General features: G+C 58.5%; 2 protein-coding genes across 5 annotated transcripts in view; both read left to right on the top strand.

The window, feature by feature from the left end:
- Positions 1 to 20,241, top strand: part of FBXO42 (F-box protein 42) — a 45,076-nt gene extending 24,835 nt beyond the window's left edge. Inside the window, exons 4-10 of the mRNA XM_042022133.1 lie at positions 107 to 241; positions 15,851 to 16,004; positions 16,923 to 17,033; positions 17,287 to 17,383; positions 18,232 to 18,288; positions 18,767 to 18,883; positions 19,016 to 20,241. Of these exons, the coding sequence (XP_041878067.1) occupies positions 107 to 241; positions 15,851 to 16,004; positions 16,923 to 17,033; positions 17,287 to 17,383; positions 18,232 to 18,288; positions 18,767 to 18,883; positions 19,016 to 20,101 (1,757 nt within the window). The 3' untranslated portion in view covers positions 20,102 to 20,241. The remainder of the gene's footprint in view (positions 1 to 106; positions 242 to 15,850; positions 16,005 to 16,922; positions 17,034 to 17,286; positions 17,384 to 18,231; positions 18,289 to 18,766; positions 18,884 to 19,015) is intronic.
- Positions 20,242 to 22,905: 2,664 nt separating this feature from the next.
- On the top strand, positions 22,906 to 25,913 carry CPLANE2 (ciliogenesis and planar polarity effector 2). 4 transcript variants are annotated; one of them, XM_042022139.1, is made up of 6 exons: positions 22,906 to 22,979; positions 23,731 to 23,844; positions 23,914 to 24,066; positions 24,358 to 24,482; positions 24,556 to 24,695; positions 25,603 to 25,913. In XM_042022139.1, the coding sequence occupies exons 2-6, from the start codon at positions 23,742 to 23,744 to the stop codon at positions 25,829 to 25,831; spliced, it is 750 nt and encodes a 249-aa protein (XP_041878073.1). In that variant the 5' UTR covers positions 22,906 to 22,979; positions 23,731 to 23,741; the 3' UTR covers positions 25,832 to 25,913. The 4 variants fall into 4 exon arrangements, with proteins under 4 accessions (XP_041878073.1, XP_041878075.1, XP_041878074.1 ...); XM_042022141.1 differs by having other exon boundaries at positions 22,938 to 22,979; positions 23,708 to 23,844; XM_042022138.1 differs by lacking the exon at positions 22,906 to 22,979 and having other exon boundaries at positions 23,351 to 23,844.
- The last annotated feature ends 594 nt before the right edge of the window (positions 25,914 to 26,507 follow it).

Here is a 26,507-nt window from a genome sequence, read left to right on the forward strand (position 1 = left end):
CCCAAAGCACAGGGCAGTGACAGAGCTGTGTCCCCCCAAAGCAGGGCAGTGACAGAGCTGTGTCCCCCCAAAGCAGAGCAGTGACTGAGCTGTGTTGCTGTTCCAGGTGCATGCTACTACGACGCCAACCAGTCCATGTATGTGTTCGGGGGCTGCACCCAGAGCAGCTGCAACGCCGCCTTCAATGACCTCTGGAGACTGGACCTCAACAGCAAGGAGTGGATCCGGCCCCTGGCCTCAGGTGAGCCCTGGCAGCTGCCCCCACCCCTCATCGCTCCTGCCCACGGCTGCCTGCCTCCATTCGGTGTGCCCGGGTGCGTTTGAGCGTTATCCCACCGGGGTTCGGGTTGTGTCGGGTTGTGTGGCTGCTTTGTGGCAGTCTCTGTGTCCTCAGCACCACCTTGGGTGGGTTTTCTCGGGAGCAGCTGCTCCCTGCTGGTTCCTGCCAGGCAGGGTGAGGGACACTTCTCTGTAGCCACCAGAGCCTGCGTTGATAAGGCGGTGAAAATCGGGATTGTTCAGCCTGGAGAAGGCTGAGAGAGTTGGAATTGTTCAGTCCCAGGAAGGCTGAGAAAGATGTGATGATTGTTCAGCCTGGAGAGGAGAAGCTCCAGGGAGAGCTCTGAGCCCCTTGCAGGGCCTAAAGGGGCTCCAGGAGAGCTGCAGAGGGACTGGGGCCAAGGCATGGAGGGACAGGACACAGGGAATGGCTTCCCAGTGCCAGAGGGCAGGGATGGATGGGATATTGGGAAGGAATTGTTCCCTGGGAGGGTGGAGAGGCCCTGGCACAGGGTGCCCAGAGCAGCTGTGGCTGCCCCTGGATCCCTGGCAGTGCCCAAGGCCAGGTTGGAGCAGCCTGGGACAGTGGAAGGTGTCCCTGCCCATGGCAGGGGTGACACTGGGCGGTGTTTAAGGTCCCATTCCGTGATTCCGTGGTGAGAGTCATTGTCCCAAAGCTGAGATTTTCTGTGCTCATTCCAGTGGCTCCCACTCCAGGTATTTTGGGGAGTGGAGCAGACAAGCCCGTGCAGGTGGGAGAGCGTGGGAAAGCAGGTTCGTTCCTGCTGTCCAGGCACCCTCAGCCAGGCAGGAAAACACCACGAATTATTTCCCACAGTGGTTTTTGTGCTGGAAATGTCACCCATGACAGTTTGAGTTTTTCCTTTTAATTTCTGAATTCCACTAAAATAACTTTGAGGAAAGCAGAAGAATTGGGGGAAGCTCTTGGGGCAGGGGGGGAAATCGGTGTTAAAGCAGCTGTTTTGGCAGAAGGAGGGAGGAGAAAAGGAGCTCAGCATTCCTTGTTGGGCACAGAATTCCCTGCCGTGTGCTCCAAGTATCGTGGACTGCTCAGACATTGTTTAAAGTATTCTCTTGTCTCGCACTTGAAGTCCTCCAAAATCCAGATGTTTCTGACACCTCACTTGGTGCTTGGCTATCCATCCACACTTCCCTGTGTTCTGCTTTCCCTGAGGGATTCCCGCAGGGGGAATTCAGGCGTTGGGGATTTAACCGGGGGAAGGCGAACCCCACCCTTCCAAACCGGCTCCTGCCGTCCCTCCTTCCCTGCCCGAGCGCTCTCCCTGTGCTGGGGGCTGGAGAGGAGCAGCATAAACAGGATACTGGGCTCTGCAGACCTCTGCTCCGCCCCAGGCCGGCGATTCCTGCAGCCCAGGGAGCTCTTCCGCCGCGCTGAATGCGGGGCACGGCTCGGAGCCGGCCCTGCTGCGGCGCCGGGGCTCCGCTGCCCCGCTGACACCCAGCGCTCCCGAAGAACGAGTCCTGTGGGAATGCGTGTCGGGGTGAGGTCCCATGGGAAGATCCCCCGAGGAGATATTCCTGCATGCTGTCATGAGCGAGATGGGATCGCAACTGAAACTGGAGGCAGGGAACAGGGAGCGCTCTTGTTCCTGGTTTTCCGAAGGGATGAGTCACCCCGCGGTGGGATCCGACACAGCTCCTGCTTTTCCTTTGGGTGCCCTGAACCAGAGGGTTGGCACCAGGAGAGAAGAGTGGCTGGAGGGGACAAAAGCAGAGAGCTTTGAAATCCTGGGATGTAAATAAGGCAGGAGGGTGTTTTTTAAAAAAAACCCGAAGAGTTGACATTGATTGATTACCAGTCGTTGTGAGGGCAGGCTAATTGCTGTGGAGGAGTTCCCACACCTACCCCACAGACTCCGGAGCTCTGGAATAAGACCCTGGCTCTTTCCCAAGGCCAGGTCTTGCTCGGAGAGGTTCCGTCACACTCCATGTGTGCCCTCGTTAAGCATCTTCTCTAAGGAGCAGGGAATGGGAGCACAGTGTTCTGGACACAACTTCATCCCTTTCTGAGAGGCTTTTCCAGGAGAAAACACCCTGTTGTTGTTTGTTCCTGCCTGTTTTCATCCGGGTTTTCTGGCTCCTGGGCATGAGATGACATCAGAGCTGGATAATTCCCCTCCAGCCCGAGCTGCTTCACCTGGGTGTAAACATTTAACCTTCAAAGAAATAATTGGCCTGGGTTTCTTTCGTCTCCGAGACGGAGGAGGGAGATAATTACTTCAAAAAACCCTAATTTTTGAGGTCTCAAAGTATTTTTTTGCTTAGATCTGAAACAATGGCTTTGACGTGTGACTGATGAGGCTGGAGCAGCACGAGAGAGTTGGTGCGCAGCTCTCGTGGAGAGCTTTTGGTGGGGTTTGCAGCTCTGGACAGGAGGGTGGCAGGCAGCAGGATCTCTGGTTTAGGAAGGTGCCTCCCAGCTCCTCTCCCTCGAGCTCTCCTGGCCATTGTGGAGCTGCTCCCACCCCTTCCACTCCCACTCAGGACCTGCTGGAGCAGGAGCAGGATAATTTCCAGCACCATGCGTGGGACACTGCGGTGCTGTCCCAGGGGAGGTGGTCCCTGCAAGGTGGGTGCTTTCCTTGCCCTCAGTTGCTCAGTTAACCTGGGCAGCTGCTGGAATTTGAGCGCATCTCTGCACAGGGGACCCCGGTGTGGAGGGCTGGGGCTGGTCTATGCTGGAATCTGTTTATCCAGCTGGAGGCCAGGGTGAGGCCCCACTCACTGCTGTGAGTCCAGCTGGAGCACGCTGGTTTCAGTGGTGATAGTCCCTGGTGCTCCCCAAAAATGGGCTGAACAGCCAGGAAAGAAACCAAATCCCATTGGAAACAGAGAGTCCCAGGACTTTCAGTACCTGGAGGGGCTCCAAGAATGCTGGAGATGGACTTTGGACAAGGGCCTGGAATGCCAGAGGGCAGGGTCAGATGGGATTTTGGGAAGGAATTGTTCCCTGTGAGGGGGGGAGGCCCTGGCACAGGTTGGAAGTGTCCCAGGCCAGGCTGGACAGGGCTTGGAGCAGCCTGGGAAGGTGTCCCTGCCCGTGGCAGGGGTGGCACTGGATGGGCTTTAAGGTCCCTTCCATCTCAAACCATTCCATGATTCCATGACTCGGTGCAGTGGGAGCTGCAGGGGTTTGTGGTGAGGCCTTTCCTGATGCCTGGACTTGGCTGAGCCGGGATTCCTCCCCGGATCTGCTGCCCTGCTGGCAGGGAAGGTTTGTCCTGTGTCTGTGCAGTCTGTGAAACACTCCTGGTGAGATCCCATCTATCCCGGTGCACGGGAAGCTGCTGGAAGGCTCTGGGAGAAGCCCCAGGCCCCGTTCCCCTTCGGAGCCTCCTGTCTGTGTCCCCCTGCAGGGATCATCCCCAGGCAGAGCCGGGAGCGTGTCCGTCCCCAGGCAGTGTCTGGCTGTCCTGCCCAGGCCCTTTCAGGCTCTTCTCTCTGCAGGCTCTGTCCCTGCCTGGATTTGTTGGTTCCAGTTCCTCAGAGTCCTGCACCCGGCCTCTCTCAGCCAGAACCACACCAGGAAATGCCTTTTTGAATTAGAGAGACAAAAGGCCAGGAGCTTTGCTCTCCCAGGGGCTCATGGCACAGAGCTGAACAGCTTTTCCCTTTAAAACTGAGCCTGTTGTGCTTATGAAGTCGGGAGTGGTGCTGGAAAGACCAGGGAGAGGAATTCCTGCTGAAGTCCTGCAGGATCTGCACATCCTGCTCTTGTGTCTGTGTTGTCATCCCCCCTTTGCTGCCCTGCAGCTGCCTGGCCAGGCAGGAGGCTGGAAGGAGCCCCGTCCCTCCCGTGTCCCGGTGTGTTTCCCACTGCCAGGCCGGGATATCCCTCTCTGATCTCGGAGGAGTTCAGGAGCCTCGGGGCTCTGCTTTTCCTGCTGCTGGGAGGAGGCTCCTGGTGCTGCTGCCCGGGGCCACCGTTCCCCCGGCAGGGACACCTCCCCAGGGCTTCTCTCCGGGCCTTCTCTCCCTGCAGTCACGCTGGGGAGATGGGAAAGCTTCTCATCTTCCTCAAGATTTCGGGATCAGGCTCGGAGGCAAAACTCCTTGGTGTGATGCTTTGCTGCTCTCTGTCCCCACGGTGTCGGGACGTGGCTGTTCCTCCCTCCTGCTCCCGCCTGGGCATGAGCAGAGCCCTCCCGCCCGAGGTTTGTACCTGAGCCTCCTGGGTGGCCTCAGCCCGGCACACTGAAACCCCTCTGCCAGGGCTCCCCTTGGCTCAGCTCCTCCCCAGCCCCCTGCTGCTGTGAGTGGGCGCTGCTGCAGTTGCCGGATCAGGTTTCCCTTCGGGAGCTGAGGGGAAAGTGCCTTTGATGGTGTTGTGTCAACAAAAGCAACAGCCCGAAGGAGGCAGGAGAGGCTCGGGAGAGACTCCTGGTGTCAGATGTGGTGCTGGTGGAGAAACCACCCCGTCGCTCGTGGAGCAGAGAGGTTTGGCCTTGACAGAGCTGTGCAAAAACCTTGCCCCGAGCTAAAAAGCTCAGCCTTGTTTTCATCTGCCCCTTCTAGAAAAGAGTGGCGAGTTTTCAAAACAATTCTCCAAACAGTCCGTGGAGTTTCACAGTGCTGCTCCCGCTCTGGAGTGAATTCCTTGGCTGGGATCTCTGTGGAGCTGAAGGAGTCACAGGGAAGGACTGAGTGGGCTTCCCAAGGAGGGGAGATGGTGCTGGATCCCACAGGACCCCACAGGATCCCACAGGATCCAGCCCTCCACGGCCACAGAGCGGCACCAGCACTCAGGGAGTGAATCCCACTGGGACAGGAGCAGGGCTGTGCAAGGGCTCGGTGGGAATCTGAGGAGTAAACAGAGGTGTGGGAATAGTGGGAAGCTCCTCATGTGTGGATTTAAACCCTCTGTGACTGAAGATTGTGCACCTCGTTCAGTTCATGGTTGTGTTTTGCATCAGCTCTGTCCAGTCCTGGGACCCTCGACTCGGGAGGGCCCTGGAGCGGCTGGAGCGAGTCCAGGGCAGGGAAGGGAGCTGGGAAGGGGCTGGAACCCCAGGAGAGGCTGAGGGAGCTGGGAAAGGGGCTCAGGCTGGAGCAAAGGAGGCTCAGGGGGGACCTTGTGGCTCTGCACAAGTCCCTGACAGGAGGGGGCAGCCGGGGGGGTCGGGCTCTGCTGCCAGGGAACAGGGACAGGAGGAGAGGGAACGGCCTCAGGCTGGGCCAGGGGAGGGGCAAGGTAGAGGCCAGGAGGAATTTCCTCATGGAAGGGGCTGCCCAGGGAGGTTTGGAGTGCCCATCCCTGGAGATGTCCAAGGAAGGCCTGGAGGTGGCACTCAGTGCTCTGGGCTGGGGACAAGGTGGGCATCGGGCACAGGGTGCACTCGATGGTCTGGGAGGGCTTTTCCAGCCTCGGGGATTCTGGGATTCTTTTTCCTGAAGAGCAGTCACTGAGACGCTCTGCCCTGACCCCAAACTGCAGCTCTGTTCCCCTTGCAGTCACTTCCCTCACAGGGATCCTGGGCACAGCCTTGCTTTGGGCATTAAAACGCCCCAAAATCCTGACCTGACCAAAATTCTGGCTGCAGAATTCCCTTGGTGTCCCCCTGTGCCTCTGGCCTCGCCCACGGCCCCCTGATTGAAAGCAAACCTCAGTTTATTAAAAACTCGGGATCACCTTGAGCCCACTGAGGCCGTGTGGTCGCTGTTGGCCTCCCGGGAACCCAGAGGAGCCAAAAGCTGATTCCTGGCACGGAAGAACGTCTCTAATTATGACTGAGTGCCTGAGCCTCCAAAGTGGAGCAGGTTAATGGGATAGATGGAAATCCCTCGTGCTGTGAGCGGTGAGCCTGGAAGAGGGGAAGGCTTTTTCCAGCTCTGTTCCTGATCTGGGTGGTTTTTTGCTTGTTGCTCTTTGAGTTTGGTAGCAGCAGGGCCTGTTCCTGCCTCTGCAGAGCTGAAACATTCCACTTTACCCTCAAAAAATCCGTGGCTTTCCCTCCACCATCCAAAGGCTCTTTGCGTCCTCCAGCTCGGAGTGACTTGACCCCGTTGGAAGCTCAGCTTTGATCCTGTGAGTCCCCTGCCTGGAGCTTCCTTATCCTGCACTTGATTTCTTTCTTATCACACACCCGATTTCCTCCTTATCACACCCCTCATTTCTTCCTTACCCACCCCTCATTTGTGCCCTTCTGGAACAAGGACTTTCCGGGCTTTGTCCCATGCCACCCTCTGGGACAGAGGCTGTCCCAGCACAGGTTGCTTGGAATTGCTTTCTCCAGTATCAATATATTGATTTTTGATAAATTTATTGATTTCTCCATTTTGGGCTCCCAGCTTTACGAGGAGGTGAGTGACCACTCCTGCCAAGCCTTTGACAGACAAACCCTCCAGCAATATCCCTGGATGCAGAGTTTGGACTTCATTGCTGCCCTTGCAGAGGGTGGATTGGCAGCTCCAAGGTGGGAGCAGGGCGGTTCCCAGCCCCTGGATCCATCTGAGCGAGGCACCCCCGCCGTTCATTTGTTCCTCTCTTTGCCTGGGTGGTTTTGCAGACATCTCTAATGGAATTTGTGGTGTTCAATAGGAAATATCTCAAGGGCAAGAGATGAAAAATCAACCCAAATCGAGTGAAAGCTTTTTTTAATTTTTCTTTTTTTGCGTCAGCTGCCGCCTGGTTGGGAAGGCACTGATGGTCTCCAGGAGATTAATCCATGGGTTTAGGTTTACAGCACACACCTCCCCTCCCTTGGATTTGCCAGGCTCTGTCCTCCTCCAGCAGCTCGTGGCCTTTCTGGCCGTGTTTAACCTCGGGAAGCTTTTTGTTGTCTGGATCCAAAGCACATTCCATGGATGGCCACCCTGCCATGCCTGCCCCTGGCACGGATCAGTGCAGGAACACACAGGCACAAAACCCACGTGCAAACTGAGTGGATCTGCCGGGTGCAGGGATTTATCCCACAAGTGCCTTCACTGAACCAGGCAGCAAAAGCCAAAAGATCCCTCTCTTCTTCCCGGGGGTCTGTGTGGCTCCTGGACACTTCCTGCCTGGGAATCTGCTCCCTGCAAATAAAGGCACCTGCCTGGAGAGCCTGGTGGGGTGAAGGGCTTTACTCCCGCCACATGGACTGGTCAGTGGGGCGGGAAACGGGTGTGGATTGCCACTGCTGGGGAAAAACGTTCCTGTGCCTCCCATTCCTGAATCCCACAGCTGAAATGGCCTCACTTCCCACATTCCTCCCTCCCCCTGACCCTACCTGGCTGCATCCTGCCCCTCCCTCCAGCTGGCAGCGGCTTATCCTTATCAGTGCTGTGTTCCCACAGCTTTTCCAGGGGCTCCCAATATCCGACAAGGTCACAAAGTCACGGAGTCACTTCTTTCCACTGGAGCTGGAGGGTGGGGGGCAGAGTCAGTTCAGCAAGTAGAGTAAGGTGTGCCTGGTCCTCGGGGTGCGCTGCCTCCCAGGAATGCGGTGCCGGAGGCAGCCAGGAGTGGCTTTGGAGAAGCCATGGATTACCCGCCCAGGGAGGTGGGAATGTGCCCAGGACCTGGGGCTGGCTCAGGCTGGCAAAGGGGTTTTACCCCAGCAGGCCAAAGCACTTCCCCTCTCCTATTCCCTGCTCCCTGCAGGACTTGGAAGTTCAGCGAATTTTTACCCGTGGGCAAAACGTGGGGGAAGAACCTTCCCTGCGGTGGGAAAGGGGCTCCTCGGAGCGGGGGCTCAGCTGCCTCAGTCAGCAGGGCAGGGAGGCAGCGGCCGGCCGGCTGTGACACTCCCCCGGGCAATGATCCCTGACCCTTCGGCTGCCCTCCTGTCCTGCCTCGAGATGTGGTAGGAGCCATGTGGGAAGGGAGTAAAGAGGGAAAAGCTGAGGAGGCTGGGAGAAGAGCGGCTCGAAGGGAAGTGGGCGTTTCAGTGGTGATCTGGCTTCCCTCTTCCCTCAGTACAGGCTTGGGGACTCGCCTTCTTCTACGGGCAGGGACACCTTCCACTATCCCAGGTTGCTCCAAGCCCTGTCCAACCTAGCCTTGGAAACTTCCAGGGTTGAGTGGAAATCCCTCCTAGTAGTACCAGCAGGTACCAGTAGTAGTAGTAGTAGTAGTACCTGGTACTCCCGCCTCCACCCTGGAGAACAATTTGCATTTCAATGATCCCAGAGTGGAGCTCTGTCATCCCTTTAACCCAGGCAGAAGTTAGGCTGCATTTTCCAAGAGGGGTTTTTTTTCTGTCAGGATTTTTTTCCCCTTTTTCCTGACGTTTGATTTCCCAGCACTGCGGACAGTTTAATTTCTCGCTCATCCGAGTTTGGTTGGAGCCGAGGAATTTGCAAACTGTGGCTCAGACAAAGCATGTCCAATTTATTTCCTTTTCAGGAAAAGGCTCAAAACCCCGGAGCCACACACAGGGTTGTTGACACTGGTGGTGTCTCATATCTCATGAATGTGTTGCACCCCAGAGGGAGCTGATCCCTCCTTCCCGGGGCCGGTGCCGTCGTCCCGAGGCGTGGGAGGCACCCAGGGGTGATGGTTTCCCTGGACGCAAACTCCCTGATCGTTTCATATCCAATTATTCCATTTTCCTGGGTCTCTGAGAGCACCCTCCCTCCTGGGCAGGTACCTCCCTGTCCATTGTGGGGTTTGTGGGATAAGACCCCGCTATCCCTTGGCTACACTGTCAGCTGGGAAGGAAAGGACAGGTCCTGCTTTTCCTTTGGAAAGATCCTGCTGGGAGTTTCGGGCAGGCTGTGCTGACATCTATCGGCAAGAGCTCCTTCCAAGACAGCCCAGCCTTTGCCTTGAGGACTCAATCCAGCAGGATTGCGTGTGTAATACTCGGGATTGAGCAGGCAGCATTCCCTGGGCAGTGTAATCCATACCCAGCACGAGGTACCTTCCAAGCCTCTCCAAATCCTGGCGCTCCATAGCCCGATTTTAATCTTTTCCCCAAGCATCTGCTGTAAAGCTCTCGCAGAACGGGGCAGGCACGCGGAATGACAGAGCACTGGCTCGTGCTTGTCTGCACTCCAAAGGTGGATTTGGATTCCTGAACATGAAATATTCAGTGAGTTTGGCGTTCAGGGCTGGAATTACTGGAATGAGGGAGAAAAGTGCTTCCCTGGCGAGGAGGGAGCGAAGTTCAGGAACCGATGGATTGAAAATGGGAATAAAGGGGGAGACAGCGAGGGAGGGGAGTGCGAAGAGCTGGACTGAATATCCCTCCCTGCGCTGGGAATTTCAGCGGGAAGATGCTGGGGTTTCAGTAAATAACTGCTGTCCTTGCAGCAAACATTGGGAGGAGCGAAGCCCTGGCTCTTCCCAGGCTTTTTGCACTTCCTCCCTCTGACTGCATCCAGGAGTTGTTGTGGATTCCGCATCCCTGGAAGTGTCCAAGGCCAGGCTGGACAGGGCTTGGAGCAACCTGGGACAGTGGAAGGTGTCCCTGCCATGGCAGGGGGTGGAATGGGATGAGCTTTCAGGTCCCTTCCATCCCAAACCATTCCAGGATTCTCTGGCTGTGCCCGCAGGGTGCTCTTTAGAGGATAGTTGAGGTTTGGAGCCCCGTGGTAGCTGTAACCTCACCGAATTACACAGCAGCCATTTCCTGGAACACCACTCATTTTGGGATTCTCCGACGTCGGGGCAGCCGCCGCCGCCTGCCTCGCGCTGCGGGAAACGATCCGGGAGCGAAAAGTGCGGAGCTCAGCAGGGCTGGGACGCATCCCCGCTATCCCACACCGACCTCATCCCTGCCCTGCAATTACCCGCTCCTCAGGGCGCTGGGGAGCCCGATCCAGCAATTCCCATCCCTTCCCTCGCCTCCTGGAGGGAAGACAAGCGGCAGGAGCTGCTCATCCCTTTATCTGGGAGCGCTGAGCTCTTTAATTGCGCCGGGACTGATTTGGGGAGGTGTCTGTGGAGAAGTGTGATTTGGAGAAGTCTGTGGGGCAGTGTCACTGCAGGGGGAATAGAAACACGAGCGTGGAAGCAGGGAGAGGTGGATCATTGGGATTCCGCCCACAGAGAGAGGGAACGGAGGCTTGTGCAAGAGCAGCACCTCGGTGCAGGGCCAAATCCGCCTTTCCCAAAGGATGATTGCGAAGCGTGACCTCACCCCGCGGAGCACCCGGCACCTCGGGGCGATGCTGCCGGGGAGGAGGGCACAGGGTGTATCCCAATAAAGCCTCTCCTGCAGCGTGGAGGTGCGGGAATTGCGGCGGGAATCACAGCGATCCCCGTTCGCGGCTGTTGGCAGATAAGAGGCCGAGCCCGGAGCGTTCTGGCGCGGTTATCTTGGGACTGTTTGCTCAATTGCTGCATAAGGACATTTTTGCCAGGCATTAGCACAGAGTGACTCAGTAAATCCAGTTGCGCAGGGTTCAGAGGGCACTGCCTCTCCTTTTCCACGGCTTTATCGGAGCGGCAGCACCTCAGAAACGCCGGGGTTAAAAAAATACCCACGGGGACCTTGCAAAAGCACAGAGGTGACTGAGCCTCCCCGGGGTTCTGCTCCACCGCCCAGAGATTGCGAGAAACCAAAGCTTCGCTTCCACACCGGGGTTTGACCGGGCTTGTACCACAATCCCCAGTCACTGCAGGGTGGAAATCCCACACTGGGAGCGCAGTGGGAATTCTGTCTGCGTGTCACCGTCGGGGGGTTGCTGACGTGCCCCCCAAAATAAACTCGGGATATTCCCCCCCCCCGCCCTCCCAGGAGGTTATTTGTGCCTGCAGAGGAGACAAATCGGATCTTGTTCAGTTTTTCCTTAAAACTCCTGCGAGGCTGAATTCCTGTCTGCTTCCCAGCATGGAATTTGGGGTTTTTCTGGAAGGGAACACTAAATTGCCTGTGGTTTTGGTAAGGGAAGATGATACTTCTGTGGCTTTGAAAGGCTCTAAGGTTTAGGCAGGCCCGGTCAGAACTGATCTAGAACATGTTCGTAATCCCAGTGCTCTGTTTTAGACGTTTTGGGAATAAAAACAGGTGAACGTCATATGCTGGATCCGAGGCAGCTGAGCAGAGTCCTCAGTGTTGGGTTTGACTTCGGTGTGCAGCAGGCCGAGGGGACATCTGCTCTTCCCATGGGAGTTCTCCTTTGGCGTCTCCCAAACCCAGTGTTAGTGCTGGGATCGCTGGGATGCTCGTCCTCCTCTGGCCTCCGGACTGCTGCTCGCCAGCCTGTCCTCTTCCCTTTGGGAAACCTGGCGGGGATTCGGATGAGTCTGCTGACTGCCATGGAAAAATCCCGGCTGGCCTGGGAAGCAGAGGGATTTGTTATTTTTTTCCTTCTGCGGTTTTGCTTCCGGTTGAAGGGGAAAGATCTGGGGATTTCACGCTGTCACACAAGTTTGGGATGGAGCTCTGTGAGGTGGGATGTAGTCAGGGATCCCTCAGCTGGCGTGGATGATGGTGCCGGGGTGGATGAGGGTTGTGGATTGGAAACTGGAATTTGAAAATCCAGGTCCAGACTAAAAGCTGGACTAAAAACCAGCCCCTGGATGCAGCTCTGCTGCTGCCTGAGCATGGAAACACAAATCTCCTAGTGGGCAGGGCTGGATCTGATTTGGAACAACTCAGTGTGCAAAACAGGCACCATCCTGCCTTGGAAAGAAGTGTCCAAGGCCAGGCTGGACAGGGCTTGGAGCAGCCTGGGACAGTGGAAGGTGTCCCTGCCCAGGGCAGGAGGTGGAATGGGGTGAGCTTTAGGGTCCTTCCAACCCAAACCATTCCAGGATTCCTGTGAAAGGACAGCCCCGAGCCCTTCCCAGGGATGTTTTCCTATACCTTTGGAGTGCAGATTGCAGGTGGCTTTTGAACCTGGGAGCTTGAATTCCTTCGCACCTTGAAATCCATGGGGTGCTGGAGCAGCTCCCTTTAATTTCTCAGCTTTGAAATTGGACACTTGGCCTTGGTTATCCGGGTGTTCCGTGGAAATCCGATCGGCCACGATGGTGGCCATCGGCTCCCTGAGGAATGCACCAGACCCAGCAAAAACAGCTCGTGGTCACAGCTCTCATCTCATCCATCTCCAGAATTAAAACTCCTCAGTATTTATCCCCTTGACACAACTCTTCCCGTGGCTTCCCTTCCCCCCAGGTCAGTCCCAACCCTTGGCCCCGCTCCGGCCCCTCCTGCAGAATATTCCGCCAAGCCCCATCGACCTGAACCGATCCTTCCACGGGGCAATCCCACCAGGTAACCACAGGGGGACCATCTCTGTTCCCCACTCCAGCTTTTTTTGGAGTCTCTCGGGGCTGCACCTCCCAGAGTAAAAGGCGGGTCTGGCACTCCGTGTCCCACATGCCCTTCCAGCCAGGCTTTTTCCTTTGTTCCCGTTAATCTCCGCGCGTGCGGCTCCGGTGGCTTTACAGGGCTGGATAACTGGGCTTTAAAAACTGCTTATAAGGGCAGATCCGCCCCAGATAAAGCACCCAGAGCTCGTGTCGGGAGCGATCAGAGGCTGGCATCTCTTTTCCAAACATCCGTGGAAGCCGGAGATCTTTGGTTGGTTGGTTTTTCGGCTTTGCAAGCCAGGAAAATCCATCAGCTGGGAAGAAAATAGCTCAGCCCAGCTCCTCATGCCGGCCGAAAGAACAGCGTCAGCTGTGCAGGGATGGGGCCTGCTGTGCTCAGGAGGAGTTAATTGTGCTACACCCTCGGCCCGCTGGAGCCTTTATCCCTGAGAAAGGATAACCTGGATGCTGGGCTGGATGGTGTTAGTGGGGCAGGGAGCTCGGAAACGCAGCCGGGTGCCCACTGGGACCAGTGGGAACCAGTGCAGTTAATTAACGAGGTTCTGATGGCTCCTCAGCCCGACCCATGTGCGATCCCAGAGAGGATCCCGTGTGTTCCTGGGAGCCTTTGAAGGGCCGCTCCCACCTCCCACATCCTCCAGAGGGCTCGGACTTTGAGCAGGTCCTCCTCGCAGGGCCCCAGCGCATCCCTTTGATGTCCCTCTGTCCCGGGCTCCTCCGCATGCCTGAGTCCTGAAGTCACAAAGCTGCCGGTGCCTTCCCCATTCCGGCGGCTCCCTCGGGATGTTCCTGCCCTTCCCGAGGACCGCAGCACCCAGCAGCTCTCCCCTGCTTTAAAGGGATAAACAGCATTAATTCTCCAGATTTCCACGTGTTCCTGCTCCAGCACCAGATCCTGGAGATGCTTGTGGTGCATCTCATCCACAGGTATCCCAGTTTTGCGGCAGGAAGGGGCTTTGAGAGGCCAGCACTTCTTTGACTTGTAAAATGCAGAGTTGTCCTGCACTGCAGAGTGAAACCCGGCTCATTTACATCCGTACAATGTCCAATAACAGGCAAAGCTTCCTGAAAAACCGGGGCTGGCCTCTGCCCTGGGCTGTTTGCACGGCTCTGACTCACTTGGGAATTGTCTCCGTGGCTGAGGCCAGGGTTGACCTTCAGGTTACAGCAGTGGGAGGGTGCCTTTCCTCACTGCTCCATCCCAGACCTTCCTGAGCAAGGTGCCAACGTTTTTCCATCCTGGAACAACTCTAGCTACCCCTTTTTGTTTAAAAATAGCCCAATTTAACCCCAGCACCTTGTGGCATCCCTGGCGGGATCACCCGGCTGGGATTCACCAGCTCGGGTATAAATGTTTCGTTGTGATGCCAGGCTCAGGAGAAAAACTTTCTGCACTGCCAGGGAATTATTTAGGCTGGAAACTTGCTGGTGTGGGTTAATGAATTGCACACATGGAACGAGCCAGGAAAACTGGAATTCAGGAACAAGGAGTAACCAAATGTGACCCTCGCCGGCATCTCGTCCTCACAGAGACCTTGGTGCAGCTCTGGCCACACGTGACCCTGCATTAAGTGCTTCCTGCAGAGCTGTATTCCCATTTTTCCCTCACCTCCATGTGGCTGAGGGCAGCAGAACGCTCTGTCTCTGGGGAAGGGCTCAGGGACACCATGGCCATCTCTGCATCAGGCCAGGGGCTGCTTTTTGCTGGGCTCTTCCCTCCCAGCACCTGGAGCCCATCGCGATGCAATTGCTTCCCTCAGCTGCAACGTCTGAAAATAGCTGCTCTGGTTTCTTTTAAAAATAGTCTGTTCTGGGTGTCATTCCCTGCTAAAAATGTGTCTCCGAGTCCTGCTGGGACAGGGGAGGGGACAGAGGCCGGCTCGGAGCATCGGCTGTTTCGGAGAGGTGACGGTGCCGCTGTGGGCACGTGTGAGCCGTGCCCGTGAGCTGCCCCGTTCCCAGAGCCGGGCACGGAGCCGTGGGGCTGGGATGGAGATTTCAGGATTGTTTGGAAAGAGTGACTGCCGAGGTGGAGGAATGTGCCGGGCGCTGGTGACCGTTGTGGGAAGGAGGATGCTCGGAGTCAGCCGGGCTGGAGAGGCTTTAGCTGTTCCTGGGAAGCAGCTCAACACCTCGCACATCAGCAGGGTGGTGACACAGCACCTCTGGCTCCTGGGACAGGCAGGGATTGGAATTTTGCAGTGGATCGTGGCCGATTTCCCAGCATAAATTCACAGGGATCGAATCCTCTGATGGTTGCTCCTGCCAAGGGTTTCTGGCGTTGGGGCTGCTCCTGCTCCGAGCTGGTTAAGAACCATAAAATCTCAGAATGGTTTGGGCTGGGAGGACCTTAGAGCTCATCTCATTCCAACCTCCTTCCACGGACAGGGACATCCTCCACAGGAATCCCAGAATCCCAGAATGGTTTGGGCTGGGAGGATCTTAAAAGACCTTAAAGCTCATCTCATTCCAACCTCCTTCCGTGGGCAGGGACACCTCCCACTATCCCTGGGTGCTCCAAGCCCCGTCCAGCCTGGCCTTGGACACTGCCAGGGATGGAGCAGCCACAGCTGCTCTGGGATGTGGTGTCCAGGGGCCACAGGAGCAGCTGGAGGTTGAGAGGTGAGCTCAGGAAAACCCTTGGGATACACAGAATAGTCGGAGCACAGCAAATCCCAATGGCACCGAGCCCAGGAGGTCGCATTGTCCTTGTGCAGGTCCTGCTCAGGAGCCCCCTGGCCCCTGCAGAGCCTTTTGAAGCTCAAACAAGCCACACAAAAAGGTTTTCCATGATTTTTAGAGCAGCTCTGCATCCTGCAGACTCGAGGAATGACTTCATTCACACCCAGAGCGCTCAGGGCTTCCTCCTCAAACCCAGGGTTCAGTGTGAGCACCCAATACATCTTCCACGAGCCGCTCCGGGTGCCTTGGGATTGTCTCCCTTCTCCCTCCTTCCTTGGGGAGAGACGTTCCGAGGTATTTGGAGGTAATTATTGCTTTTATTCAGTGCTGAAGCAGTAATTTGGAGTGATACGCTGGAAAACCGGCAATTTCCTGCCAGTGAGTGACAGATGTTGTGCTGTGTTTGAGATGTGCTTTCAGGCTCCTACTAATTACCATGACACAAATTGGCAGGAGTTTTCTTCCCAGGCTCCCAGCTCGAATTTTGCTCTAATTTTTTTTTCTTTTTTTTTTTTCCCGTTGTTTTCATTTTTTTTTGGAAAGGTGGAGTCTCTGCGTTGTGACACTTTGGGAAGAGACGATGCGCAGTTGGGGGCTTGTGTTCAAATGTGGTTTTCTTAACTTTTCCTCCCTCCCTGCCAGGTTCCTACCCCTCTCCCAAGGCTGGGGCCACTCTGGTGGTCTACAAGGACTTGCTGGTGCTTTTTGGGGGGTGGACCCGGCCGAGCCCTTACCCCCTGCACCAGCCCGAGAGGTTCTTCGATGAGATCCACACCTACTCCCCCTCCAAAAACTGGTAAGAGCAGGCTTTGATCCTGGAAAAATGGCTCTGGAATGCAGCTGGAGGAATGCCTGGGAAGCTGTGCGTGGTCCTGGTTTCCCAGGTGTGTCTCTAACGCTCTTTCTGAAACAAAAAAAGGCACGCAAGCGCAGCCGGGCTGAGGACAGGGTGCTGCCAAGCACCTCGTGGGTGCTGGTTGCTTCCGTAACGCTCTGGACTTGTACCTAAATATTCCAGACTGCCTGAGCATCCCCATCCAGGTGGGAAACCTGGGTGTTCTAAATGCCTAATCGCTTTGGCTGGGAGCACTGAGGTGTTTCTGAGAGAAGCCTGAAGTGCTGGAGGTCTTGTTTTTAGTGGTGATCCAAAACTCAGCTCCCTCAGGGAGATGTGATAAATCAGATTTCTCCATCATTTCAACCTCTGCCTTTACAGCTCCGGGCCTGGAGCATCCAGCAGTGTCCACGGAGCTGGCAGGAATTTTCCTTTCCCCTTTAAACACCATTTGGCTGATTTTAGACCCGGCTTTCTCACTGATCTTGTGTGTGAGAAGGAGAATGCTGTATCAAAGAGAAGGTTCCGGCTCCTCCTGCACTGAGAACTTTTCATCCTCCCAAGTATCAATTATCCAGTGCACTCTGGGCAGTGTCGTTACAACTCTGTAATTAAACCTCCTGGAAAGAATTCGAGGCAAACTTAATTGGAAGGGGAGATGTTCCCAACTTGGCCATGGGACTTGGTCATGCCTTAAAAATGTTTAGCACATTGGGATTTCTAATTAGTTTCATTGCTATTTGGATATTTGGAGGTTTTCCCTGTGGTTTTCCCCTGTGATGTGTTCTTGAGGACTTTGCAGGCCACTGGGGTTTTTTGTTTGGCCTTTCATCCAGTGTTTTCCTTCATTGGGGAATGTCTTCCTGCCTCTTTTCCCAGGTGGAACTGCATCATGACCACCCACGGCCCCCCTCCCATGGCAGGACACTCCTCCTGTGTCATCGAGGACAAAATGATCGTTTTTGGGGGCTCCCTTGGATCTCGGCAGATGTAAGTTTGGGGTGAGGGTGTCTGGCAAGTGCCCCTGTGAGCCAGGAGGGGGTTGGGATGGTCCTGGGGTCACCCATGAGGAATTTTCTGCAAGATACTGGGGTCTGCCCGCTGCCTTAGCACACCCTTCGCCGCTTGCAGCAAATCCCAAGGTTCCAGCCTGCAAAAATCCCAATTCTGCCATAAAACAGCCCTGAGCCCGAGTTCCACGTCCCTGGTTGTATCCTCAGCCCGTGTTGTCTCATCCCTGCAGGAGCAACGACGTCTGGGTGCTGGATCTGGAGCAGTGGGCTTGGTCCAAGCCCAGCATCTCCGGGCCCAGCCCTCACCCGCGTGGGGGCCAGTCCCAGGTGAGCTCAGCCAGAGAGAAACCAGGCACGGCCTCGCTGCAGCTGCAGGCAGCTCTGCACAGGTTCCTTCCCGAGCTACCTGCAGAGCCCTTCCCGCCGGGCCCTCTTCCCTCTCGCTGTGGGCACACTCCCTATCTCCCCAGTGACTCAGAGCTCTAATGAACAAATTGCTGTTTTACCCCACTCATCCCCCGTGGCGTCTCAGATCAATGGAGAGGCAGCACAGCCTGGTTTGGCTCCGGGCCCTGCTGATGGCTCCGCTCTCCCAATCCCGGGATCGAGGGACTCGGGATTGCTCCCACTCCACGCACGGCTCTGGCGGCGCCTGCCCAGGGCAGGGAGCTCGTGGCTGTCACTTGGCCTGATGCAGGTGTCCCCATCTGGGAGGATGGTCAGTGATTCCCAGAGCGTGGCTGGTCCCAGCAGGGCACCCAGCAGGGCTCGGATGGGCCGTGCCAGAACGTGCCTTTCCATGCCCTGGGAAAGGAGCCCGCGGGGAATCTCTCGCCCACCAGCAGCACTGATCAGACGCTGCTGCCAGCACCTGCCCTCCCAAGCAAACCCTCCCCCTCCCCCCTCCCTGCAGAGGGGCGTGGGGTCCCTGGTGCTTTGGGGAGGGCAATTGCTCTCCCCGGTGAGAGGAACTGGTTTGGGACAAGGAGTGGGATGAGCCCTGCATCCCGCTCTGCCCCGGGCCCGGCAAAACCGGCTCCATCCCAGCTCCACTCCTCGTCCCGGGGCACACGGAGCCCAGCAGCGCCCGTGCAGCTGAGAACCTGCCCCTCTCTGCCCTTGGAGGCCTGGCCAAAAATCCTTCCCGGGCTGAAACTCTCCTTTGTCCCCTCCAGATCGTGATAGACAACGAGACCATTTTAATCCTCGGAGGCTGCGGGGGTCCCAATGCAGTGAGTACCCTGGGGGAGCAGGGACACCGACATCTCCCTGTCACCTGGGGGCTGGATTTGGGATGGGGGGACTCTGCACGTTGGTGGCATTTTATTCCTCAAATCTGGGCGCCCACCCGGTAGGTTTCCCAGAGAAGCTGTTTAGCTGTTGCTGGAGCTGCTTTAATTAATAAAAATCACCCCAGGCGCTCTCTGAGCAGCTCTCTGGGTTCACTGAGGCTCATCAGGATGAGCCCTGACTTTGCCCTGGGACACCAGATGGAAATGAAGGGATTTATCCGTGGCCACAGTGGGGTGTGGTCACTCATGGGCCATCAGCTCCTGACCTGGCTCAGCATCCTCTGTCTGCAGCAGCAAAGCACCGCTCCCACCATCGCCCTGATGAGATGAGCCCAGCAGCAAACTGGGCTCCTAAACCTCAGCCTGGGCTCCTGAACCCCAGACCAGACTCCTGAATCTGTCACCCTTCCCTTCCCAGCTGTTCAAAGACGCCTGGCTGTTGCACATGCAGGCCAACCCCTGGACGTGGCAGCCGCTCAAGGTGGAGAACGAGGACCACGGAGCCCCGGAGCTGTGGTGCCATCCCGCGTGCAGGGTACGGACACCGCGAGGTCCCCGCTCCCTCACAGACACCCCTCCATCTTTATTCCCTGCCCAAAACGCTCCATCAGCGCTTCTCCCCAGCACAAAGGGTCATCCTGGCGTCTGTTCCCTGCTCTCTCCACAGGTGGGACAGTGCGTCGTGGTCTTCAGCCAAGCTCCCAGTGGGAGAGCCCCGCTGAGCCCCAGCCTGAACTCGCGCCCCTCTCCCATCAGCGCCACGCCGCCCGCCCTGGTGCCCGAGACGCGGGAATACCGCTCCCAGTCTCCCGTCAGGAACACGGACGAGGCTCCCTGCGTCAACGGCCGCTGGGGCACGCTGCGGCCCCGCAGGCAGACGCCGTCGGGCTCCCGGGAGGGCAGCCTGTCCCCGGCCAGAGGGGACAGCTCCCCGGTGCTCAATGGCGGCACCGTGTCCCCCGGAGCGGCGCCAGCCGGCGGGGCCTCCCTGGACAGCCCCGTCCAGGTCCTGTCCCCCAGCACCCCCTCGGCCGCCGAGGGATTCGACCTCAAGGTGGGGCTGGCCCTGGCGCCGCGCCGGGGCTCGCTGCCGGAGCAGAGGGATCTGCGCCTGGCCTCCGTCGAGCTGAGCTGGGAGCAGAAGCCCACGTCCCTCCTGTGCCAGCTGGACGGCGCGGAGGGCAGGACAGCGGGCACACGGAACCCCCCGGAGCACACCAACGGCATCCACACCCCGCCCCACGCCGCCGCCGCCGCCCTGCCCGGGGCCGTGTCCCCCGGCGCACTGCGCCGCAGCCTCGAGGCCGTCAAAGCCCTCTCCTCCAAGGCCGCCTCGGCCTCGGCCGCGCTGAGCCCTCCCCTGGCGTCGTCCCCGGGGTCCCCGGGCGCCGAGCCAGGCTCGGCACGGCCGGGCGCTGCCCAGGGCGAGGGGCACTCCCTGCCCCCCATCGCCCGGCGCCTCGGGCACCACCCGCCGCAGTCGCTGAACGTGGGCAAGCCGCTGTACCAGAGCATGAACTGCAAGCCCATGCAGATGTACGTGCTGGACATTAAGGACACCAAGGAGCAGGGACGAGTCAAGTGGAAAGTGTTCAACAGCAGCTCCGTGGTGGGGCCGCCCGAGACCAGTTTACACACGGTGGTGCAAGGCCGAGGGGAGCTGATCATATTCGGTGGCCTCATGGACAAGAAACAAAACGTCAAATATTACCCCAAAACAAATGCCTTGTACTTTGTGCGAGCAAAGAGATAATGCGGCCCCCGCCCGCCGCTGCCACCCGTCCCCTCCGTCTCGCGGCTCTTCCTCCTTCCCGAGCCCTCTTCCCGACACGCAGGCATTCAAACTGTGAATTAGGGAGCAGGAAACCAATAAAAGTCCAAGCAAACCCTCCAGCGCTGCCCCGACAGTTCCCAGTAAGACCCCAGTCGAGCGAGTCGTGTTTACAGGCGGGGAAGGACCCGAGGATTTGGGGTGAGCGGCCAGGGAATTCTGCCAGCCAGGATGATCCTTGTGGGTTTATTTCCCGAGCGTTTGCAAGTCTTGGTCTCTCCAAAACTCCTCGTGGGTTGTGAGTAGAAGTGGTTTTATAGGAATAGCCCAAATTCCAGCGGGCAGGAGGCTGTTAGCTTGATTAATTCCATGCTCGACTCCATCAGGAAAACAGCAGCAATATCCCACTGGGAATCTCCCGGCGCTGCCAGCCTTTGCTCGACACAAACACGATGCCTTTTTATTTTGCCTCTCACCTGCCGCTCTCATCCCTGTCCTCCAGGCAGGACCAAAAGGAGGAGGAAAGGACTTTTTTTTTGTGTCATAATGCCAAAAATCTTGATTGTTAGCATCCCTCCTCTCCCTGCCCTGCTGGATCAGGCTTCAGGATCAGCCCCGATCCCAGCTGACCAGCAAAAGTACCCTGAGAATCCCGTTATTCCCCTAAAACTGAGAGAATTGGCTGCCAATTCCCTTCTAGACTTAAAGGTTTCATTCCACTCGGTGGCCCAAACCTGTTCAAGGCCGAACCAGCCCCTCGGAGCCTGGGAACAGGGTGGGTTTTCCAGGGAAAAGGATGGATACTGGTGAATCTGAGGGCAGCCTCGATGCAGTGACTTCGCCTCATCTTTGCACGTGCCTCCTTCCGCAAAGATTAAATCCAAATCCGAAGGGATTGAACCTGTGCCTCCTTCTGGGACAACCCCCCTCCTTCCCTGTCCCCTCCAAAGGGGGGGAAAACGGGGCGGATTCTGCCAGGTTTTGGTCAACAACCTCCAGCACCCTAAAAACAGGGAACCCTCCCCACGCCGGCAGCGCCATGACGTGGTCCCTTCTTCCCGATTTTTTTTTGTCCTCCATTCCCACTGAGCTTTTTGCCGGTCGGAGCCTTAAATCCCATCCCAGCCGCGTGGGGATGGGGAGGGGTTTGCTTCACCCGCGGCGTTTCCACCTCTGTAAATAAATCCCTCGTCGAATCCCACCTCTGCCATTCATCCCAAAACGGTTCGATTTGTCCTAAGGGAAAGCAAAACGCAATTTTTTTCCCCCAAAAAAAACCCAAACCCAAACCTCAGGAGCACCTTGAGTGAGCTGTGGAATATTCCTTCTCCAAGCGTGGCCGCGGGGAAGGCGGTCGAGGCTTCGGCATCGATTCCCACGTCCCCTTTGCATGTTTTTTGTCATCCATCCCCAAAAAATGAGTCCAGACCGGGGATGGATGGCGCCTTGATGTCCTTCTCCCTCCGGAGCATCCCCCAGGGGTGTTCTCCCGACGTTTACATCCTCCCCCGCTCCCGGGGTCCCAGCGAGCGGCCGATAAACGCATGTTCTGTGCCGTTAACGAGAGATTCACCCTACATTCCGATCCCTGCCCCCCGAACCCCGCGGGAGCCGCTGGTGCTGTGAGCGAGGTGTCCCCCCCGCCACTCAGGTGTCCCCCGCCGGCATTCCCGGGCCGAGCGCAGGAGTGGGAAGCGATTCCGGTGAAACTTAAAATCTTGTGTACATTTGGGGGGGGTTCATGGGGGTCCCTCCCCCCCATCCCGACGAATTTTTAGTGGTTTAACAAATAAAAAGGAAAAGAAGCGGATGGTTGGTGCATTTGGGGAGGGGCGGGGTGGGAATGACGTGGAGGGGAATTTCCTGCTGCGCTTCCCACAGGTTTGGGGGTGAAAGGGGGGGTTTGGGGTCTTTTTGGGTAAGAAAAGGGAAATATTTGTGCCAGGGGATGTTGGAGCCGTGGAGGGGGGAAGGGGGACACAGGGAATTTGGGACTCTAAAGCCTCCTGGAGCCAGAAATTGGGGATGGGGACCCCAAAGCTTGTTGGGGTTGGAAACTGAGGAGCTTAAATCCTGTTGGAGCTGGGAATTCAGGGATCCCAAACCCTCTTTGGGATGGAAATTGGGGATTGGAACCCCAAAGCCTGCCAGGGCTGGGAACTGGGGATGGGGAGCCCAGGTCCTGCCGGCGTTGGGAATTAGGGATGGGGACCCCAAAGCCTGTCAGCACTGGGAACTGTGGACGCCAAACCTTGTTAGGGATGGAAATTGGGAACGGGGATCCCAAAGACTGCTGGAGATGGTAACTGGGATGGTAACTGGGGATGCCAATGCCTCTCAGCAGTGGGAACTGGAAACCCCAAAACCTTTTGGGGCTGAAAACTGGGGATAGGGACCCCAAAGCCAGCTGGGGCTGGAAATAGGTGATGAGGACCCCAAATCGTGCCAGTGCTGGGAACTGGGGATCCCACAGCCTGTTGGAGATGGGGACCCTCGAGCCTGCTGGGGCTGGAAATTGCGAGTCCCTGTCCTGTCAGTGTGGGGGAGATGCTGGACCCCAAAGCATCCCAGTGTCAGTAATTAGGGATGAGGGCTCCAAAGCCCGGGAAAACTGGCAGATGGGGACCTCACATCCCGCCAGTGCTGGTGATGAGGGACCCCAAACCATTCGAGTGCCAGTAATTTGGGATGGGGGCCCCGAGCCGGGGGGGCTGGAGCTCGGGACCCCCCAAAACCCGCCGGGTCGGGGTCGCGCTGCGCGCCCCCCGGGCCATCCGCGCACGCGCAGTTGTTGGGGGCGTGGCTTCCGTTTTGCCCCGCCCCTCCTCGTGACGTCACGGCGAGGCGGAAGCGGCCTCAGGTGAGCGGCGGGGCCGCGTCTTAAAGGGGCCGCGCGGGAAAATCGGTGTGGGGGGCAACACATGGGAGGCATTGGGGGGGCAGGGGGTCCGGGGAGGGGGACACGGGGCCGAATTCTTCCCCTCTTAAATGTTGTGGGGCCACGGAGTCACCTGGGTGGGCACAGAGCCCGTGGAGGTGTCAGGGACCCCATGAAGGAGTGCAGGGACTCCGTGTGGGGCTGTCAGGGACCCCCTGTGAGGACGGTGGGACGCTGAGGGGGGCCAGGGACCCCGAAGTGGGGCACAGGGATCCGAGAGGGGCAGGGGACCCATGGGAAGGTGGTGGGACCCGGTAGGGGGTGCAGGGGCCCTGGGGGTGGGCGGCAGGATCCTGCTGGGGGGGTCAGGGACCTTGTGATGGGGTGCAGGGGTCGCAGGGGGCACAGAGACCCCCATGGTGGCGTCAGGAAACCCATGGGAGGGTGGTGGGACCCCACAGAGGGCCACAGGGACCCCAGAGAGGGCTTTGGGACGCCAGAGGCGAGTCAGGGATCCCATGGGAGGATGCAGGGACTCCATGGGGAGGGCACGGACCCCATGGAAGGGGGTCAGTCAGGGACCCCATCGGTGGTTCTGGGGACCCCATGGGAGGATGCTGGGCCTCAGGGGGATGTTTAGGGACCCCATGCAGGGGTGGGGTCAGAAGGGGACCCCACAGCTGCGGGGTGCAGTGGCCCCATGGGGGAAGGGGGGGCTCTTCCCGTCCCCCAGGTCTGGGGGCCATGGCAGAGCAGAACCGGGAGCTGGAGCCGGGCTGGCTCCTGTCCCCCGCCGGCCGCCCCTACCTGGACTCCATCCTCCACAAGAACCAGCGGAGAGCGTTCGGTGAGTGCCCCCCGCGCCCCCCAGCACGGGCTGCCAGCCCCCCAGAGTCACCCTGAGCCCCCTGCCCAGGTCTGCTGGAGCGCCCGGCGCTGCCGCCCGCCCTGGCCGTGCCCACGGTCACCTACAAACTCTTCCTGGCGGGACGGAGCGGCGTGGGCAAGACGGCGCTGGTGGCCTGGCTGGGGGGGACCCCCGCGCCCCCCGCCCACCACGAGACCCTGGGTACGTCCTGGGGAGATTCCCCGCGCCCCCCGCCCACCACCAGACCCTGGGGGGGATCCCCCGCGCCCCCCGCCCACCACGAGACCCTGGGTACGTCCTGGGGGGGATCCCCCACGTCCCCCGCCCACCACGAGACCCTGGGGAGATTCCCCACGCCCCCCGCCCCACCCGAGACCCTGGGTACGTCCTGGGGGGATTCCCCGCCCCCCCCCCCCCACCAGGGGAGGCCCTGGGTACCCCCTGGGGGGGACGCGGGGTCCCCGGGGGTGACGGTGCCGCCTGTCCCCGCAGGGATCGAGGCCACCACGCTGTTCTGGCCGGCCAAGCCCCGCGCCAGCGGCCGCCCCGTCCTGTTCCAGCTGCACCTCTGGGACTGCGGCGACGGAGCGCTCAGGAAATTCGAGCATCTGCTGCCCGTGAGAGGGGGACACGCTTTGGGGTGGGGGACACATCCAGGACCCCGCGGTGAGGGGGTGTCCCCGTCCCCAGGCCTGCAAGGAGGAGGCGGATGCCGCCCTGTTCCTGTTCTCCTTCACGGACCGCGCGTCCTTCGAGGAGCTGCCGGCGCTCATGGGCCGCGTGCTGGGCCCCGGGGACCGCGGCCTCGTCAGGGTGGTCGTGGGCACCAAGTATCCTTTTGGGGTGTCTCCCTGGGGGGGTCACGGTACCCCACGGAGCGGGATTGCGCCCCCGGGGTTCTCAGCGCTTGGCATCACCGGGGCTGAGAACGGGCACACTTCGTTACACCGATGGATCCCCCGACTCCTGATGATTTTGTCAGGGTTTTGGGGCTTTTCTTTAGGTGTTCCCTGCCCCTGTGTCCTCTCCCCCCCCCAAGTGGGTTCGCACCCCCAGATTTCTCAGCGCTTGGTATCTCAGCGGGCTGAGAACGTGCACGACTCGCTACACCGATGGGTTCACAGCTCCTGCTTTAGGGGGTTTTGTCACCCTAGAGGAGATTTTTGGGGTGTTTGTGCCTCCCTTGACCCTGTGCCCCCCACCCCCCAAGCAGGTTTGCACCCCCAGATTTCAAACCACTCAATGCCTCGTTCGGCTGAGAATGTTCAGCACTCATTACATCGACGGGTCCTCAACTCCCATTGACTTTTTAGGGGGTTTTGGGGTTTTTTTTTGGGTCACAACTCCCGCTTATTTTCAGGGGGTTTGGGGGGGAGTTTTTGGGTCTCCCTTGACCCCCAAGCAGCTTTGCACCCCCAGATTTCTCAGCGCTTGTTATCTGAGCGGGCTGAGAACGTGCAACACTTCATTACACCAATGGATTCACGATTCCCATTTCTTTTTAGGTGCTTTCTGGGGGGATTTTTCGGGGTGTTGGTGTCTCCCTTGACCCCGTGTCCCCGCACAACCAGGTTTGCACCCCCAGATTTCAAACCCCTCAATCCCTGGGCAGGCAGAGAACACTCACACCTCATTACACCGATGGGTTTACAACTCCCGTTGAATCTTAGGTGGTTTTTGGGGGATTTTTCAGGGTGTTGCTGTTTCCCTTGACCCCGTGTCCCCTCCCCACCCCAGATTCGACCTGGCCCCACACGCGGCCGTGACGGAGGGGGACGTGAGGGCCTTCGAGGGGACGTGGGGGCTGCGGGTGCTGCGGGCGGGGGGAGCCCCGGGGGCCGGCGGGGCCCGGGCGGGGCTGGCCCGGGTCGCCCCTGTCCTGGACGCGCTGGTCGAGGGGCTCTGGCGGCGCGACCAAGTGACCGCCGGCATCACCCCGGGGGACAAGGGGGACCCCCCGATCTGAGCCCCCTCTTGGGGTGGGTTTGGGGGGCTGGGAGGGGTAAAGGTGCTCTTTTGCTAAAATCTGCGTTTTTCTATGAAAAAGATCCCCGGCTGGCTTGAGTCATCCTATTCGGGGTTGGGATGGGGGTGCTGAGGGGCGTGGGGGGACTGGGGGTGAATGGGGTGCCGGGGATTTGGGGTGCTGGGGGTAATGAAGATTTGGGGGTGCTGGGGGATTTGGGGTGCAGTGGGATCCTGGGGATGGGATGGGGGTGCTGCAGGATTTGGGGTGCTGCAGATGCTGGGGGATTGGGGGCTCATTGGGATCATGGAATGGGGGTGCTGAGCCTGTTGTGGATCCTGGGGGGTTTGGCTGCAGAGGGATTACGGGGACAGGGGTGCTGTGGATGCTGCAGAGGTTGGGGGTGCTGTGGGATTTGGGGTGCTATGGGAGATGCCGGATTTGGGGTGCTGCGTCATCATGGGGACAGGGCTGCTGCGGGATTTGAGGTGCTGGAATTCATTGGGATTAGGGCACTCTGGGATTTGGGGTGCAACGGATGGTGCAGGATTTGGGGTGCTGTGGGTGATGGGATTGAGGGCACTGTGGGATTTGGGGTGCTGTGGATGGTGCAGCAGTTGGGGTACTGCGGGATTTGGGGCGCTGGGGTGGTGGGATTTGGGTTACTGTGGGATTT

The sequence above is a fragment of the Corvus kubaryi genome, unplaced genomic scaffold (genome assembly GCF_017639235.1).
Source record: "Corvus kubaryi isolate FWS band 111438036 unplaced genomic scaffold, C.kubaryi_AGA036_p1.0 37189, whole genome shotgun sequence".
NCBI lineage: Eukaryota > Metazoa > Chordata > Aves > Passeriformes > Corvidae > Corvus > Corvus kubaryi.

Coding starts and splice junctions, on each gene's coding strand:
- CPLANE2 (XM_042022138.1), top strand. CDS start 23,604: ATGGGAGGATGCTGGGCCTCAGGGGGATGTTTAGGGACCCCATGCAGG. Junction 23,845..23,913: donor GAACCAGCGGAGAGCGTTCG/GTGAGTGCCCCC, acceptor CCCCCTGCCCAG/GTCTGCTGGAGCGCCCGGCG. Junction 24,067..24,357: donor CGCCCACCACGAGACCCTGG/GTACGTCCTGGG, acceptor CTGTCCCCGCAG/GGATCGAGGCCACCACGCTG.